Source organism: Fukomys damarensis, unplaced genomic scaffold, assembly GCF_012274545.1.
Source record: "Fukomys damarensis isolate Sample0158 unplaced genomic scaffold, DMR_v1.0_HiC HiC_scaffold_9, whole genome shotgun sequence".
NCBI lineage: Eukaryota > Metazoa > Chordata > Mammalia > Rodentia > Bathyergidae > Fukomys > Fukomys damarensis.
This window is the reverse complement of record NW_022900921.1, coordinates 1,901,791-1,912,824: the sequence shown is the minus strand read 5'-3', so window position 1 is coordinate 1,912,824 and position 11,034 is coordinate 1,901,791. Positions and strand designations below refer to the sequence as shown.

General features: G+C 61.9%; 1 protein-coding gene across 1 annotated transcript in view; it reads right to left on the bottom strand.

The window, feature by feature from the left end:
• The window catches only part of Col23a1 (collagen type XXIII alpha 1 chain), a 241,613-nt gene that overhangs the window by 5,602 nt on the left and 224,977 nt on the right, over positions 1-11,034 (bottom strand). Inside the window, exons 11-23 of the mRNA XM_033761759.1 lie at positions 8,656-8,772; positions 7,812-7,847; positions 7,449-7,475; positions 5,512-5,565; positions 5,103-5,165; positions 4,810-4,854; positions 3,847-3,924; positions 2,488-2,541; positions 1,893-1,937; positions 1,558-1,647; positions 644-706; positions 377-433; positions 164-190 (exon numbers count right to left, since the gene is read on the bottom strand). Coding sequence (XP_033617650.1) covers positions 164-190; positions 377-433; positions 644-706; positions 1,558-1,647; positions 1,893-1,937; positions 2,488-2,541; positions 3,847-3,924; positions 4,810-4,854; positions 5,103-5,165; positions 5,512-5,565; positions 7,449-7,475; positions 7,812-7,847; positions 8,656-8,772 — 756 coding nt within the window. The remainder of the gene's footprint in view (positions 1-163; positions 191-376; positions 434-643; positions 707-1,557; positions 1,648-1,892; positions 1,938-2,487; positions 2,542-3,846; positions 3,925-4,809; positions 4,855-5,102; positions 5,166-5,511; positions 5,566-7,448; positions 7,476-7,811; positions 7,848-8,655; positions 8,773-11,034) is intronic.

The following is an 11,034-nucleotide window of genomic DNA, read 5'->3' as shown; positions in this document are numbered from 1 at the left end:
GGCAGACCTGGAGGCTGGAGGAGGGCAGTGACTGGGCCCTGGGCAGTGGAAGTTGAAGTGGACAGAGCCCCAGGGTCCAAGGAGCAGGCGCTGAGCCAGGCACTGGGCATGTTCCAGGCCTAAGACACAGCATGGGGTCTGCTTTTGGGGCTTCTCCATTTACCTTGGGGCCCTGGATTCCTGGGAGGCCCTGGAAGAGGAAAGAGGAGGTCAGATGGCACCTGGCTAGCTATAGACTCAGGGCTGGGCCCTCTTGCTGCAGCCTCGATGGCCTCAGGCCACTCACTGGCCCTGGCCCTGGCCGCCTGAAGACCCCTGTCCTGCCCAGATGCCACCTTCCCGGGCTCCCAGCCTCCTTATGCCAAGCCGTCCTTACCTGGGGGCCGGGGGGCCCTGGCGGCCCTGGGGGCCCTGGTTCCGCTATGATCTGGGCCTGGAAGGAGAAGAGGGTTAGCCACCCCTGCTGCCCTTCCTTGGCGGCTCTGCCCTGAGCTGTGGGCTGGCAGAGCTCTGGGGTTGAGGTTCCTGCCCCTGGCATAGCCTGTGAGGGACTTGACAGCTGATTCTGCTTCTCCACTGGCCTCCAGGGGACACAGCCCCCCCATCCCAGGGCCAGGACTTTTCTGCCCCAGCACCCCCTTACCAGGCTCTCCTGCAGGCTCTCAGGTGCTGAGTCTCCCTTCTCTCCCTTGGGGCCGTCGGCACCCTGCGGATGGTGGTCTGTGAGCCCCTCCCGCCCACCTTACACGGTCCCACAGTCTTTCCTTCCTCCCACGCAGGGAGTGAGGAGCTGGCCTGGCTGTGCAGAGACACCATACAGACGGACCTGTGTGCAGCGAGGGACTGGGGCTCAGACCCAGGGTCAAACCCCAGAGCCACTGCCAGCCAAACGGCCCTCAGGGTGGACAGTGGCTGTTTAACACCCAGCCACTCTTCCTCCCTGGCCATGACAAGAGCAGCAGTGAAAAAGACCATGGTGACAGCAGGCTCACTGTGGGCCAGGCCAGCTACCCACACTTAGCCCTATCTATGCCTTCTCTCCTGAGGAAAGTTATCATCCCTATTCTATTTTCTTACTTGGTTTTTTGAGACAGGGTCTCACTGTGTGGTCCAGGCTGGCCTTGAACTCAGTGAAATCCTCCTGCCTCAGCTTCCCGAGTGCTGGGATTACAGGTGTGCACCACCACACCTGACTCACCGTTTTATCAGTGAGAAAACCAAGGCTAGAGGAGGTCAGGACACTGCCTTGGGTTCCAGGGTCAGGAAGCGCCGGAGCTGGTACAAACCCAGGTAGCTCAGGCTGGAGCAGAGTCTGACCACAGGTCACCTCACTGCCACCCAGCTGCATCTCTGTGTGGGCCCCGTTGCCTCATGGGTGCAGTCTCACAGAAGAGGGTGGACTTAGGCCAGGAAGCCCAGGTGTCTCCTTGCCGGTGTGCCCTGTCCTTCCCTGCGGGCTTCCCCACCCTGCCCAGAGCCTGTCGGCCGCCCTGCGGTGGGTACGCATTCACAGCAGGCCCCCAACTGCAGCAAGGGCAGCCCAGCCCTGACACCTACCGGAAGGCCAGATAGGCCCATCTCGCCTGCTTCCCCTTTGGGCCCAGCCGGCCCGGGCTCTCCTGGGTCTCCTTTCTGTCCTTTGGGACCCTGAAGGCCATAAGATCACAGAATCAGTGGGGCTCATGAGAGCCTTGCCCTCTGGTGGGTTCTGAGCTCAGATGAGGCCAGACCAGAGCCCCCCTGCTGTGGGCTCCCCACCTCTGGCCCAGGTAGTTGGGAGCCCCGGATGAAAGCAGTGGGGCAGCTGGGACTAGCTGGGGACAGGGCAGCCCGCTCCCGGCCCTGGGCTTGGGATGCACCAGCACCACCATGGAAGTCAGAAGCCCACAGACCTTCTCTCCATCGATTCCTGGGGCACCCGGCAATCCGAGCTCACCCTGCGGGGGAACAGGTGGTAGGTAAGACTGACTTGTGCGCCGCTCAGCCCCAAGATGGGCGGTGGCCTGAGGGAGGGCCTGGCTGGCCCTGACCAGTCTTCCCAGGCAGGGTCAGAGCCACCCAGGAAGGCACCCTGGCTGCCACCACTCTCCCTTTGCTGAGCTGTGAGGGCCCTGGCAGCACGGTTGTTAGGTGACAGCTCTGGACACTAAGGCCCCAGGCCGCCGAGCTGGAACAGTGAAGCCAGGATGGGACTCTGCGGATCTCAATGTCCTCAGCTTTTCTCTACACCGTCGGGAGGGCGTGAGGCACAGGCACAGCCCCCAGGGCTGGCCAGGCTGTGCGAGGGAGGATGGCAAGTTCAGTGTGTGAGGGAGGCTTCACGGGGTGCGAGGGGTGCCGGGGCCTGGAGAAGGCACCTGGTTTGGTTAGAATGGGGCCCCCAGGACTCCGGCTGACACAGGAGGGACCAGGGGTCGGGGACGGGCAGAGAGGAGAAGGGCGGTGGAGACCGGGTCTCTGGGAGCATGGAGCTGAGTAGGCACTGACCTTGGCTCCGGGGATCCCTGGTGGCCCTGGGGCTCCCTGCGGCCCAGGGGGACCCTGTGGCAGGAGAGGAGCAGGTCAGTGGTTAGGCAGAGCCTCCCACCATGGGCCAAGGTGCTGTGCAGCGCAGGCGGAACAGGGAGAGGCCAGGAAGGTGACGTGGGAACGCCGTGGGTAGCTGTTCCCAGAGGCCTAAACGCCCAGAGTCTCCCCGTACAGCTGTCCTCACACACCTTCCCCTGAGGGTCTGCGGTGGCTCCCAGGGCCCTCAAGCACGTGTGAACCCTGCTGGCCTTGAAGGCCAAGGGCCACCCTGTGCTTTCAGTTCTGCTGCCTGCTGCCGGCTGGTCCTGAGGAGTTCCTCGGTGGCACAGGTAGGATGGGCTCTCGGGGGCCTGTAGGTGCCTGTCCAGGTTAGGACCACTGGCCATGGCTTCTGAGGCCACACTGCACCCAGCTCCCCTGGCCGGCCAAGCCTGGGTCCTCGCCCCCTCTTCCTGTCCCCAGCCTGCCCTTCCTACCGGTGTCTCCCAGCCTCTGGTTTTACTTCACTTCCTCCCCGCTCCCTGCGTCAAGCCCCAGGCCTGGCACTGGCCTCCCTAGCGGGCAGCTCCCTGCCACTGCCTCTTCCCTACACCACCTCCATGAGCCTCCCCTCTGCTCCGGAACTGGCCTTCCCCAGTCTCTTTTCAAAGACCGGCTATGGCTGCCAGCTGCCATCAGATCAGACCAGTCGGGCACCCAAAATCCTATGAGCTGCAACTCAGGGCTTCTCCCAGAGGCTCCCTGCTAGCCGGGGCCACACATGCGCACACATGCCCCGAGCCCCATTACACCGTCACATGCAGGCTGGCAGCCCATAGTTACCATCACGCGAGCCCTGCGGAGATAGAGGGCGTTGAAACTCTGAGGCTTGGGGCTCAGGTGCCAACACCAAGTGTGGTCCTGGTGACCACTGTGCCCCCACCTAGCTCCTTCCCCTGCCGCCATGAGCAGCGGCCCCAGACACTCCACTGTGGCAGGTCCCAGTTTGCCAGTCACTGGGTGGCCTCCGTGGGCCCCGGGGCTCTCTCGTCCCCTTCACAACTAGGTGGACAGACCTAGCCTCACAGCCAGGGGCCCCTGAGAACGGCCTGGTCACCCGGAAGTGCTCCGCCTCCCGCTTCTCTCTGGCCTCTGCCTTTGGGGAACTTGGGGCTACACCTCCCAGACTGCCAGGAGTTCTCAACGGCACTGGCACAGCTTCAGGCACCCGAAGAAACAGGTCCTCGTGCTAAGCTGCCCCAGCCCCTTGAAGACACCCAGGGCTTACGCTCCCAGGCATGAATACGAGGTGGCACCCGGACCCCTCACCAACGCTACCTTCAGGGCATCCAGGACCCTGCCGTCGTAGTCGATCACCACCGTGTCCCCCTGCTCGCCCTTGAGGCCTGGGGGACCCTGTGGCGGAAGAATGAGAAGTTCAGGGGACGCTGTGCCTGTCACCTGTGGAGGCTCCTGCGGGACATGGAAGGCTGGGCCCTGCCCCCCAACCTGTGCAGGCTGCACTCCTGCGTTCCTGGCCAAGGGCACAGACAGCTGCACTCCTGCACACTCCACGCCCGTCTGGCCAAGGAGGCACTCGGGCCTCCCTCCCCCAGCTGCTCCTGGCCGGGCAAGTGTGAAGGCTCAACCTGGCCAGCCCCTCGCTGGGCCTCTGAGGAAGGACAGCAGCGCCAGCCACATTGCAGCTGAAGGTGCTGCGGCCTGTGGAGCTCGCTGGCTGTACACGTGGCCCACACACGGTGCCCAAGCCAGATCTCTGCCTCCTGTACAGCCAGGCTGGGGCTCAGATCTGATCTTCTGAGGAGAAGTCAGCCCTGGGGCCAAGGGGACGCGGTCACACCTGGTGACACAGCCGAGGACAGGATCCTGGGGTCCGCACAAGGCCAGGTCCCTAGGGCTGGTTGCAAGAGATCAGGGCAGCAACAGTGGTGAGGGGAGAAGGCTCTGTGTGGGGTGAGGAAAGCAAGGTCCACCCCAGTGCATGGCCAGTCCAGGGCCTGAATCTGCTACATGAAGAGGAGGCTGGGAGGGCGCACGGCCACCAGGGAGCGAAAGAACTCTTATTTAGTAACAGAGGGCAGGGCTCTTTACTCTGGCACTCCCACATTTGAACATCTGACCATAAGCAGATGTTATGAAATACAAATATATCAGTGGTAAACAGTTTTTAAGAAGATGCTCAGATCCTGTAGCTCCACTGCCCCCTGTGGTCTGGGGGGTTGGGGGTGTCTGAAGCTCCTAGATCCCAGCTGCACGGCTGCGGCAAGGGAGGCTGCTTACCCGGGGCCCTGCGGCTCCATCCGCGCCTCTAGGGCCGGGCTCCCCCTGCGGAGATGCGAGGTTAGAGCCAGGCATAGGGACCCCCACCCCAGCCCCTCCAGTCCCCTATCCGCAAAAGGCCCAGCCCAGTGTCCTGGGGCCCCAGGGCCTATGCATGAGAAGGGCTCCTCCCGGAGGAGCACCGCAGTCGGAGCAGCACCAGGCCCACAGCCCCTCCACTGGGAAGGCAAAGAGAGGCAAGACTGCACCCCCCACGCCTGGCTGCAGGTGCCAGAGCAGAGTGCTAGCGTCACCTTCAGGCCTGGGGCGCCGTCCACGCCGCTCTGCCCTTGGGGCCCCACACTCCCCGGCTCACCCTGCAATGGAGAGGTGGATGTGAGGCGGGAAACGCGGCCTGGGACCTGCGGTTGAGGGGTCCTGGGGGTGTGCCCTGGGTGGCCAAGGGGCTGTGGCTGCCGCGGTGGGGCCGGCCAGGACCTGGGGACTGCGGCAAGGGGCAGGGAGCAAGGTGTGCAGCTGGGGACAGGGCCACGTGCAGCCACCTAAGACGGGACGATGAGCAGCTGAGGGAACCAGGGCGGCTGGGGCCTGAATGAGCCGGGTTGGCCCACGGCGCCATGAGGGAAAAGGGCCAGGACAGGGACCAGGAAGGTGGTGGCTATGAGGCAGGAAGGCAGGGCCCCCAGGGAAAGGGGAACGTACCTTGGGCCCCGGGGGTCCCGGGAGCCCTGGCTGGCTGGGCGCCCCATCTTCCCCCTGCGGAGAGAACAGCAGAGGCTGTGACTGGCAGGGCTGGGCAGGCTGGCCAGGCCCTTGGTGCGAGTCCCCACGCATTCCCCCATTGCCCTCGAGGGCAGGGGAGGACCACGTCATCTGTGTCCACGGTCCCCAGCCCACAGCCAGCCCAGCAAGTGTCTGCACGGACAGGAGGGAGTGTGAACACGCTCTCACGCCTCAGCTGCTGGGCAGACAAGGTCCTGGCTCAGAAGGAGGTGAGGAGGCTGAGGGACAGCAGTGGTGCAGGTACACAGACAGCGCCGTGTCAGACGTCAGTGCTGGGGCGAGAAGGTGAGGGCGGAAGGACGGAGGTGCGTGGGCGCCATTCCCGTCAGCTCACAGCCTCTCAGCCACTTGGACAGCTGCTTACACCCACTGTGGGTGCCCCACCCTCCAGCCTCTGCTTCCGAGAGTCCGGGGTGGCCCAGAACTCACACTGAGACGGTTTTCAGGGCTGGAGTGGAACCCAGGGCCCTGCGCGGGCCAGGCCAGTGCTGTGCCCTGCAGCTCTGGCCCAGCCCTGCATTTCTCGATCACCCTGAGGCAACGCTGATGCTACTTGAGAAGCACAGTCCTGGCCCTGAGGTGTGTGACCAAGGTGGGGAATGGAGGAGTGGGTGAATACACGGCCGAAGTTCTGCCTCTGCTGAGCCATGAGTCAGGGCAGCCCCCACCACAGGGCCTCGGGGTGCTTAGGAGGGCACCTGCCCTATGGAGGCCCTGCCCTGCTCCCCTGCACCTTCCTGACACCGGCCCAGAAGCTGCTCCCCTGGCCCTCACCTTCTTTCCGTGAGCACCAGGCTCACCTGGAAGCGGGGACAAGAGAGGTGCGACAGGTAGGTCGGAGCTGTAGATGCGGTTGTTTGAACCCTGGTCCCTTCCCTTTGGGGATAGGTGGTGCCAGGGGCCCAGTCAGCACTGCAGAGTCGCACAGCCCTGTCGGTGCTGTGGCCCTGGCAAGCCACTGCTCTGTGAGCAGGGAGGTGACAGAAGCCTCAGGGGCTGCCGGGGGTGGTGGAGAGTGAAGGCCCCCAAATCCCGGCCCCCAGCAGGTGCCACCAAGGGAATGCTTTTCCACCCATCCCTCTCAGCCCAGGGCCCTGCATCCTCCCAGGAGGACCTCAGAGCCCCAGGTGCTCCCCACAGAGGAAGAAAAGAGGCAGCGGATGCCAGAGAAGGCTTTGAACAAGATGCTGTTAAAATGTGTGACTCCATGAAAACTGCACCCAGATGTTGACGACACTTGTGCTTACAATGCCCAAGTCGGAGCAGCCAGGACGTCCTTGAGTGGGCGAATGGGGAAGTGAGCGGTGCTCTAGACAGTGGAGGGGTATTCAGCCCTAACAAGGACGAACTATCAAACCAAGAACAGGTGGGGCAGAGCTCGAGGCGAGTACTAGACACCAAAGACGCCACTCTGAAGGGGCTGCAGGGGGTAAGTCTGCCGCGTGACAGCCTGGCAGGCAAAGCTCCAGGGCAGCACACAGGTCAGTGGGTGGCAGGCACTGGGGATGGCATTTTCAGGCCAGGGGAATTACTCCGTGGGTGCTGCAGTGGAGGACACTTCGCCGCACACTTGGCCAAACTCACAGGAGCCCTGCCGTCAGCGTAGACTTGGGCAGCGTTGGCGTGTCCCACAGGATGCACCGCTCCGCTGTGGGCGTGGGCGTGGGCATGCAAGGGGGGTATGTGGGAAATCGCTACTTTCCACTCAAAAGCTGCTCGAGGCCCAGAGAGGCAGTAAACAGTCCATGGTCACAGAGTGGGATCTCCTAACTCTCTGCCTCAGCTCCAGTGGGGAAGAGGGGGAGGGGGCCCATCCCTCCCACCTCTGAGCAGGTGGAGGGCAGAGGAGCACTCACCTTGGGCCCTGGGGGTCCCTTGGGGCCCTGCAACAAGAGAACAGAAGGTGTAGGGCCCCGTGGAAGGTGCGCCTGGGCCTATCTATGGTCTCTCTAGTCCCAAAGAGGAGGCAGTGGCTGGGGAACGTGTGCTGTCAGTACCGGGGTGACTTCAGGGCTCAAGCAGTGACAAGCGGGCTGCAGACCCCACCCAGGAGGCTGGGGCCACGGGGCTCTGCCTGGGCCAGGTACCCGAGGGCAGAGGGCAGGGGCACAGGTGTGCGCATGCCCATGGGCAGCACGCAGCCTCAGGGGACCGTGGGAAAGGGGCTTCCGGGTCTGGGGCACGGGGCTGGCAGCCGCCTCTGAGGCCCCGCTACTGACCGTCTCGCCGTGCTGTCCAGGCTCTCCCTTGGGACCCTGAGGAGACAGGAGAGACACCACCACTGAGGGCCCTGGGGGGTGTCACATTTAACCGAGCCCCATCTCCCGCCGGGCCAGGCACTGTGTTATCGTTGTGTTCTCACCCTGCCCAGGAGACTGGGGCCATTCCCCCGCCCACAGACGGGAAGGATGGTGGAGGGTTAGGGAGTTACGGGGCCTCTTCCAGGATGAGCAAACGCCCTGACAGGGACCTGGGGACAGGGCGGTGGAGGAATGGGCTCCGAGGGGCACGAGAGGCAGGCTGCTGTCTCGTGAGTAGGGAAAGGGGTGATGGGACAAGGTCTGGCCTTCAGGCTTTGGGTTAGGACTACGCTGAAACGGAGGCTACTGGTCGGTCCGTCAGCCCTGGGGAGAAGGGCAGGCAGGAGAGGAAGAAGGGTTGGGGATGCTAAGGCGCCCTCCATTAGCCCTGGGACTGAGATTGCAACTAAGGTCGGGGTTCAGGACCGCAGGGGTCCGTCTGGGGTCAGAGCTATGTCTGCAGGCAGTTTTTGGAGGTCGGGATAGTCTGGGTAACAGTCCGAGGGGGCACGGGCCAGGGTTTGGAAATGAGCTTGGGGTTAGGGCCTTGACTGGGGTGAGGGCCCAGGTCAGGGTTAGATTACAGACTGGGTGAGCTAAGTGTCTGGGCAGGGTGAGGCGGGGGCTGAGGACAGGATATGGACTGGGGACAGAAGTTGGCTTAGGCTCAGGGTCTGGACTGAGGTGAAGCTCGGTGTAAGGCTCTTTTAGGGTTTTGGTCAGTAAGCACCGGGTCCCGATGCTCTGCCCCGTGCTCTCTCACCGCTGGGCCTTGAGCTCCTCTGGGGCCGTCTTTCCCAGTGTCACCAGGAGGGCCCCGGGCCCCAGGTGGCCCAGGTGGCCCCGGAGGCCCTGTAGCTCCATCTTGCCCTTGTTCTCCCTGAAAGAGATGGGGTTTGGCATGATCCTGAGGGTGAGGGTGAAGGGGTGCAGCTTGCAGGGGGTGCCTTCCTCACCTCCAACCTGGAGGCTCCAAGGGACAAGCTTTGATAAGAGGCCTCTTCCTGCTTCCCCAGAGTCAAAGCCGCAGGGAGGGACAGGTCTTTATACCTTGGCCCCCTGGCCCAGCAGAAGCCTTCAAACCTCAGGCATTGTGCCACCTCTCCAGCGCCTGACGCCCAGAGGAGGAGTCTGGGTGGAGACGACACAGGCTGATGTGGGAGAAAGCACCTGTGTCCTTTCTGCAAAGGACCCGGATCGTCTCTCAGCAGACCTTTCTGGCTGGTCAATTCCTGCCTCATTATTAGAAGGGCAGAGGGGCTGCCTGGGGCATTTATCTCAGGGGAGTGAAAACCCGTGTTTACATGAAAACCTGTTTACAGATGTTCATAGCAGCCTTATCTGCTATAGTCCCAAACTGAAAACAAACAAAATGTCCTTCTGAGGGAAGGGGATTTAGCTCAGTGGTTCTGGTGCCAGGCTTGCAAGCACAAGTTCAATCTCTGCACCCCCCAAGTCCTCCTGAAGGCGAATGGTTAAGAAGCTGTGGTACATTCACATCACAGGATTACTCAACACAAATAGAAAAGAACAGGTTTCTGACACATGCAGCAAATTGGATGCACCTCAAGGGAATCATACTGAGAAAAGCCAGCTTCACAAGGTTATACGCCATGTGCCTACTTTTATGTAACATCTTTGAATGGGAAAATAATCCAGGTGGGGGTTAGTGGTTGCCAGGGAAAGTTAGAGGGATCTACCCAGAGCTGTACAAGGGTAGAAGAAGGAATCCTGGGCAGTGTCACCCAACTCTACAAGTGTGGTAACATCGCACACAACAAAACACACACCTGAACATGCACACAGATGCATGTGTAAAACTGGGGCAATTGAAATTACATCGGAGGGCTGTTCAGTGTCAGCTTCCACGCTGTAAGGCTGTGTACTACCACAATGCAAGATGTCACCGCTGGGGGCAGGCGGATGAGGGGCTGAGGAGTACGTGGGGTGTTATTAAAAATGCTCGTGAATCTACAATTATCTCAAAACGAAAAGCTAAAAGAGAAAGGTAACACCGAGGCCCCAGCTCTTGCAGCGTGTTAGTACCTGGTCAGACCTCAGGCAGCCAGAGCCCTCCACCCCTAGGGAGAACCCGGAAGTGGGAAGCCCACCGTGTGACTGGCACAGGCACGGTCACACTTGGTCACAGGGACTGTGGCTTCCAATCTTGCTGTGAATGAAAGGGGAAGAAGCCTTTTGTGGGCCCAGTGCGGGTGAGCGAGACCCTCCGAGAGCATCTTGATTCCACTGTGGCTGGGGCTGTACTGCCCCATTGGATAGAAGGCCTGAGGCGGGGAACCACAGGGGACGATCATGTACTCAGGGTTACAGAGCAGGAAGGCCGGTCCTCCTCTGACCACCAAGGCAACTGGTCTCTTTTGGACTTTTTTTGGTGCTTATTAGGTTTTTGAGACAGGGTCTCACTAAGTTGTCTGGACTGGCCTCAAACTTGCTACTCTCGTGGCTGGGATTAGAGGTGTGTACTGCTGCACCAGGCTCTTAGATACTTTTTTCTAGCCATGGCTCTGGCTGCTCCTTTCATCACTTAGAGGCCCAGAATTGGGAACCGCTGGCCTGGTCTCTGCTTATTGAAACATCTGAGCAGGCCTTAGGGAGGTGGTTCCAGTTTCTTCCCTGCCCGGCTGGCTCTCCCTCTCTCCGGAACTGGTGGCTGAGGTCTAACCCTGGAAATGTGCAGTAGGCTGGAGCACGGGGGGCACAGCAAACCGGCAGGCCCACGCCCCTCGGCATCTACCTTGAGGACACGGAGACTGTATGCTCGCTGGTCTCTGCTTGTGAAGCCTGGGCTGAGCCGGGGGAACACCATCTAGTCAGCACATGGGTGGAGTGGTCAGAAAAGCCGCACGGCCACCTCTGGAGGCAGAGGCATCTCACCCGTGCAGGGGGGTGATGGCGGGGTGCAGACCAGCTGCACCTATGCCACGGGCTCTTCTGCAGCTGGACCTTGCCGCTCCCCAGCCAGAGCAGGGTCTATTTTTCCACCCCACCGTGGTGGCTGGGCCTGTAGCACGCAGCAGGGCCGATGCTGCCTATCCCAGACAGAGCCTCTGACAGGCCGGGCAGCGCCTGCTCCTGCCTCCTGGAGCACCTGAGATCTCAGAGAGCCGCCTGGGGGTGCAGC